Source organism: Entelurus aequoreus, linkage group LG02 (genome assembly GCF_033978785.1).
Source record: "Entelurus aequoreus isolate RoL-2023_Sb linkage group LG02, RoL_Eaeq_v1.1, whole genome shotgun sequence".
In the NCBI taxonomy this organism is placed as follows: domain Eukaryota; kingdom Metazoa; phylum Chordata; class Actinopteri; order Syngnathiformes; family Syngnathidae; genus Entelurus; species Entelurus aequoreus.
In genome coordinates, this window is record NC_084732.1 from 31,482,105 (window position 1) to 31,488,104 (window position 6,000).

The 6,000-nt window shown below is 46.6% G+C and overlaps 1 protein-coding gene across 1 annotated transcript; it reads left to right on the top strand.

Annotated features, from left to right (window-relative positions):
* Positions 1–670: 670 nt before the first annotated feature.
* Positions 671–3,311, top strand: LOC133641901 (proline-rich protein 36-like). The gene is made up of 3 exons (XM_062036017.1): positions 671–710; positions 1,784–1,848; positions 2,382–3,311. Exons 1-3 carry the CDS (start codon positions 671–673, stop codon positions 3,045–3,047), a joined length of 771 nt encoding a protein of 256 aa, XP_061892001.1. The 3' UTR covers positions 3,048–3,311.
* The last annotated feature ends 2,689 nt before the right edge of the window (positions 3,312–6,000 follow it).

Below are 6,000 nucleotides of genomic sequence, written 5' to 3' on the forward strand. Positions count from 1 at the left end.
GGTCCCACCTCTGCTAAATAGTACCCATTTTCAGTACTTTTGTGTCACGGCGCGGGCTGGTGTTGAAAAATGAGATAACACTGCACAAGAAATCCCCTGCACAGTTCAAAATCACCTCAAAGGGTCTAGGGCTGGCAATCTTGGGTTCCCATTCCAGACTGTTGCGTTCAGGTTTCTGGGCTGGAGAAACAAGCTGATGAGTCGCTGCCTCGGGAGTCATTCTAGGACTTAGGCTGTCCAGCCTAGAATGCAGTCTGGTGAAAGCTCTCTCCAGATTGTCCTCAACAGCGTAAAAACCATCTTGGTGTTTGTTGCTGACGGCATTAAGGATAGCCAGGTCAGAAGTTCTGGGGGATCGGGACTGAGACTTGCCGGTGTCGCCTGGTTCCGCCATGTTTTTGGCCAGAACGTACTGTTCTGGCCAAAGGGAAGGAGGCGACACCAAAGCAGAACTGCGGTTTACCAGGTTTATTGAAACCTTTGATGAGTGGGTGGAGTGTGTAAGCTACTTCAAGTGAATGAGTGCGGACGAGGTGTAGAATTAACCATGTAAGTATTACCAGGGTTTGTTATCTGTGTGTGTTGGATGAATCTTTTGCCGAATCAAGGGGACAAGGCGAAGAGGCAGTCCGCAGGGAAGCAAGCAGTCGAGGGTTGGAGGGAGGCAACGATGTCCGTGTCCAAGCAGGGGTCGAGGATCGAGGAAGACAGTCAGATATCCGGATGGAGGTCGTGAGGCAACACACGATCACAGACGACAGGGAAGACACTGCGGAAAACACAAGGGACATGAACTCGGGAACAAGGAAAAGCACAGAGAAGGCGAGCAAGGATCGAGGAAGGGGTGCCAGACGTGATGCTTATTGTGAAGATTAACTAAAGAATTTCCTGTAATAGAGAGGAGGTCACCAGAAAAAAATAACTGCTTTGAAAGTAACCATAATATGATTTTAGAATAATTATTGCTTTGTCAAAATGACCATACATTATTTTGTGGCAATTTCACAAGAATGTCCAATAACATGTTTCTCTTAGATTGATTGTACAGATATGGTGTTGTTTCTGCTGGGCAAGTATGCCTGACGCGCCTCCTACAGCGCCTTGGGTCAGTTGCAGGGTCATCAGCCGGGGACCACCGCTCATTGCAGTTTCGCTCTCTTTAACCCCGGAACGCCTCCTGGTGGCGGAGCGGTGGCAGGGACGTCTCCCTGCCACCCCCTGCAGCTGACCCATCTTATTGCCTCGACCCCCAGTACTTACAAATTCAATTCTCCTTTTTAAAAAGAATAGTTGAACTGAGTACTTAAAAGTGAAACCCCATCATCCATTTGTGAATTAGGACCGATTTTCTAATTTAATGACCTAAAAATGAACAGACAGTACACTTGTTGGCGTACAGGAGGATACATGTGTTTATTTCCCCCTATGACATACAGTATCGCATACTGTACTTGAATTGACCTCATTCAGCTCCAACTCTCATAGCGCGATAACACGTCAATGCAAAAAGAAAGCATTTTAGGAAGAAATAGATGTGGATAATGACCACTCTAATCCAGACAGCTCATATCAGTCCCATCTGTCCCCCCCCCCCCCCGTCAGCTTCCCACCGCAGATTGGCCGTGGCACTTTGCTCTGATCTCGGATATTTCTCTCACTATTTTTTTGGTAGACTTGATTCTCACTGATATGGTGCACAGCTGTCTTTTACTGCCCCATCTCCCAGCCCTCGTATTCTTTTGGACAATTTTCCATGCTGACTGGACTTATCTGGTCACTGCAGGTTACAGGTTCCTAAATGTGGAGGAAGGATTTGAACCTCAGCAGAATTATATTCTCAGTCTAGAAGTAAGTACCTGATATGTTATCTGCGTTGATCTGTTCATTTATCTTTTTAATATGTGCACTGATCACTGATAGCGCAGATATTGATGCACAAATATTGGATATACTTAAGGCATTTGGTTGTGTAAGTCCTGTTGACAAGGTGGAGGGTTTACTGAGAAGTGGTGATTAAGGCCTGCGTTGTATCTGGCCTCATTTCTTGTGCTTCAGACATGATGACTTTGTACTTGTCATGTATGTGTGATCATGTTTTGTTTTGGTTATGTTCGGTTTGGTTTTTGGACTCTTTGTGCACTCTTGTTTGTTTTGTTTCCATGACAACCCATTAGTTTTCACCTGTCCTCATGTCACGCACCTGATTCATTTGGACTCACACACCTGTCATTAATCATGTTCAAGACTATTTAAGCCGATAGTTGCCAGGAAGTCAGGCTGGCGACATTAACTCTGTTTGACTTCTATGAATTTAGCTACCAATGTTACCCATGCTACCATAGTTCCATGCCAAGTGAGTTTTGTCTATATTCTTGTCACAGGTCTTTCGGCCTGCTAAGCCGCAACCCCCAGTTAGGCCACCTCCATCTGCACCAAGGCTAGCGCCAAGGATAGCACCAGCACCAAGGCTAGCACCAGCGCCAAGGCTAGCACCAGTAGCAGCACCATGTCTAGCACCACGGCAGGTTCCTGTATCTGCATCACAGCAGGTTCCTGTACCTGCACCACGGCAGGTTCCGGTAGCTGCTCCACGTCGCCAAGTGCAGCCAGTAGCTGCTCCACGTCGCCAAGTGCAGCCAGTAGCTGCTCCACATCGCCAAGTGCCGCCAGTAGCTGCTCCACGTCGCCAATTGCCGCCAGTAGCTGCTCCACGTCACCAAGTGCCGCCAGTAGCTGCTCCACGTCGCCAAGTGCCGCCAGTAGCTGCTCCACGCCACCAAGCGCCGCCAGTAGCTGCTCCACGCCGCCAAGCACCGGCCGTAGCAGCTCCACGCCGCCAAGCCAAGCACCTCCAAGCCAAGACCCTCCATGCCAAGACCCGCCATGCCAAGACCCGCCATGCCAAGACCCGCCACGCCAAGACCCGCAACGCCAAGACCCGCCACGCCAAGACCCGCCACGCCAAGCTTCGCCGCCTGACGCACCACGCCAAGCTTCGCCGCCTGCCACGACGAGGACGCACGCAAATTCCACGCCTGCCACGATGACAACGTGCCCGCCTCCTTGTCGGCCGCGGAAGTGGCCGCTACCTGGTCGTCCGCCACGCCAAGTGCGCCGACCTCCTCGTCGGCCACGGATGTGGCCCTTCCCGGGTCGCCCACCTCCTCAGGTGCAGCGGCGCTCTACGCGTTGCCACCACCTGACTATGTCTTGGTGGATTCGGGGACACTTGGTCTGTCGACCCAACGCCGTGTCCCCCTCCCGCCCTCCCATGACTCTTGATCTTGTTTTTGTTGGGGTTTTTTGGACATCTGGGATCTGTCCGTAAGGGTGGGTGGGGGTGCGGGGGAGGGGGGGTTAGGGTTGGGGCTGTGTGATCATGTTTTGTTTTGGTTATGTTCGGTTTGGTTTTTGGACTCCTTGTGCACTCTTGTTTGTTTTGTTTCCATGACAACCCATTAGTTTTCACCTGTCCTCATGTCACGCACCTGATTCATTTGGACTCACACACCTGTCATTAATCATGTTCAAGACTATTTAAGCCAATAGTTGCCAGGAAGTCAGGCTGGCGACATTAACTCTGTTTGACTTCTATGACTTCTGCTACCCATGTTACCCATGCCACCATAGTTCCATGCCAAGTGAGTTTTGTCTATATTCTTGTCTCAGTAAGTGTTTATTTGTTTCATGTTCATAGTTTTTTGCCCAAGTGCTGGTTTTTGTTTCATTAGTCAAGTTTGTTCTCCGCCTTTGTGCGCGCCTTTAGTTTTGTACCTTTTTATAGTCATTATTAAATCATGTACCTACCTTCATTCGATGTCCACTCCAACTATTCTTGCATCCCGGGAAAACGAACAACCCATAGACCACGTCATGACAGTACTAGTAAGGAGCTGTCAACCCTATACAAAGATTTATTTCAGGCTGGAACTTTGTATCAATGCAGCTCAGAGTCAAAACCGAAAGCCTCAAGGAACAGTTGGATAACTCACAACACAGACAATGCTACATCATTTTTCCAGTTGTAAAACTCTTGGGAGCTGATCTACTAAACTCCAAATACCACACGCTAAACAGCGTGTGCAAACTATACAATTGCGTGTACTTTTGGAGGCATATTGCGTGTGGTCTACTAAGATTGAGTGTGCGATTGATAACTGGTGCAGACTGCCTTATTTAAATGACGTTTTTGTGTGTACGACGTGGCGTTTACCATGAAAACACTCATTTACTGCAAATTCATGTTTACATGTTCCTACCTGTGGTGTTTTCTTATGTTTTAAAACATGCAGCACAAATCTATGTACACTATATTGCCAAAAGTATTTGGCCACCTACCTGGACTCACATATGAACTTGAAGTGCCATCAAATTCCTAACCCATAGGGTCCAATATGATGTCGGTCCACCTTTTGCAGCTATTACAGCTTCAACTCTTCTGGGAAGGCTGTCCACAAGGTTGGGGAGTGTGTTTATAGGGATTTTCGACCATTCTTCCTAAAGCGCATTGGTGAGGTCACACACTGATGTTGGTCGAAAAGGCCTGGCTCTCAGTCGCTGTTCTAATTAATTCCTAAGGTATTCTGTCAGGACCAGGTCAGGACTCTGTGCAGGCCAGTCAAGTTCATCCACACCAGACTATGTCATCCATGTAAATGGTAAATGGTAAATGGGTTATACTTGTATAGCGCTTTTCTACCTTCAAGGTATTCAAAGCGCTTTGACACTATTTCCAAATTCACCCATTTACACACATTTGGATGGGTGGCCAAATACTTTTTGCAATATAGTGTACAATTTCAACAATTTCCCTTGTGGATCATTAAAGTTTGTCTAAGTCTAAGTCTAAGTCTACCACTTATTATGGGCATTTTAGAAACAGTCCTGTCATGCATCTACATTACAACCCACTTCTTTAGCACCCTGATAATGTCCCCTTGAAGATTCTGACACTAATTGCATTTGTGTGCTAGAATGTTCCAGTCACAAAAAAAAGCATATTGCAAAATCACCCCCCCCCCATATACAGTAAATGAAAAAAAAAAAACGCACGTCATTAAGAAAACACCAGCAGACACCAAAATGCATCCATTTAATTTGTTTTAATGAGCCCCTTAATTCATCCAGCAGCTATACAATTATAAAAAGATATTGCTGAATAGACCAAATGTCTAATTTTTATTTTTATTTTTAACAGTCCATCAGGAACGCAATTTTTTTTAAAATCACAATTTCAATACAATTTGTTTAAATCCAGGTTTTCGATTATTAGGAATACTGTCAGAGTGTGTAGGTGATGAACCCCAAGATGCAGAGACGGCAGGCATTGAACAGGAAAACATGATTTAATTAAACACTATAGCAAAAAAACAAACAAAAGGCGCGCACAAGGCGGAGAACAAACTTGGCTATGAACTAAAATAAAGTTAAAAAAGTTAAAGTTAAAGTACCAATGATTGTCACACACACACTAGGTGTGGTGAAATTTGTCCTCTGCATTTGACCCATCCCCTTGATCACCCCCTGGGAGGTGAGGGGAGCAGTGGGCAGCAGCGTAGCCACGCCCGGGAATCATTTTTGGTGATTTAACCCCCAATTCCAACCCTTGATGCTGAGTGCCAAGCAGGGAGGTAATGGGTCCCATTTTTATAGTCTTTGGTATGACCCGGCTGGGATTTGAACTCACAACCTACCGATCTCAGGGCGGACACTCTAACCACTAGGCCACTGAGTAGGTGGTAAATAGCACAAAGGCTAACTGTTGACAAGAAACAAAAACACTTACTGTGACACAAAGGAACTATGACATGAGCAGAGTGAACAAAAGTAGACAGAGCTACAATGACAAGTATTATGACAGGTAGTAGTGACAATAATCCAGCACTGACTGGAGAGGAAGGCAGGTTCAAATAGCAGCTGGCTGATTGACACCAGGTGTGGCCAAGTACCAATCAGCCACAGCTGAGGGGACAAAGCACTCAGGGAGATAATCAGGAAATA

What these genes read in the sequence shown, in the direction of transcription:
- LOC133641901 (XM_062036017.1), top strand. Translation starts at nt 671, where the DNA reads ATGTCCGTGTCCAAGCAGGGGTCGAGGATCGAGGAAGACA. An exon ending in GTCGAGGATCGAGGAAGACA is followed by an intron (nt 711 to 1,783) that starts GTCAGATATCCG and finishes TGGTCACTGCAG; the next exon opens with GTTACAGGTTCCTAAATGTG. An exon ending in ATTATATTCTCAGTCTAGAA is followed by an intron (nt 1,849 to 2,381) that starts GTAAGTACCTGA and finishes TTCTTGTCACAG; the next exon opens with GTCTTTCGGCCTGCTAAGCC.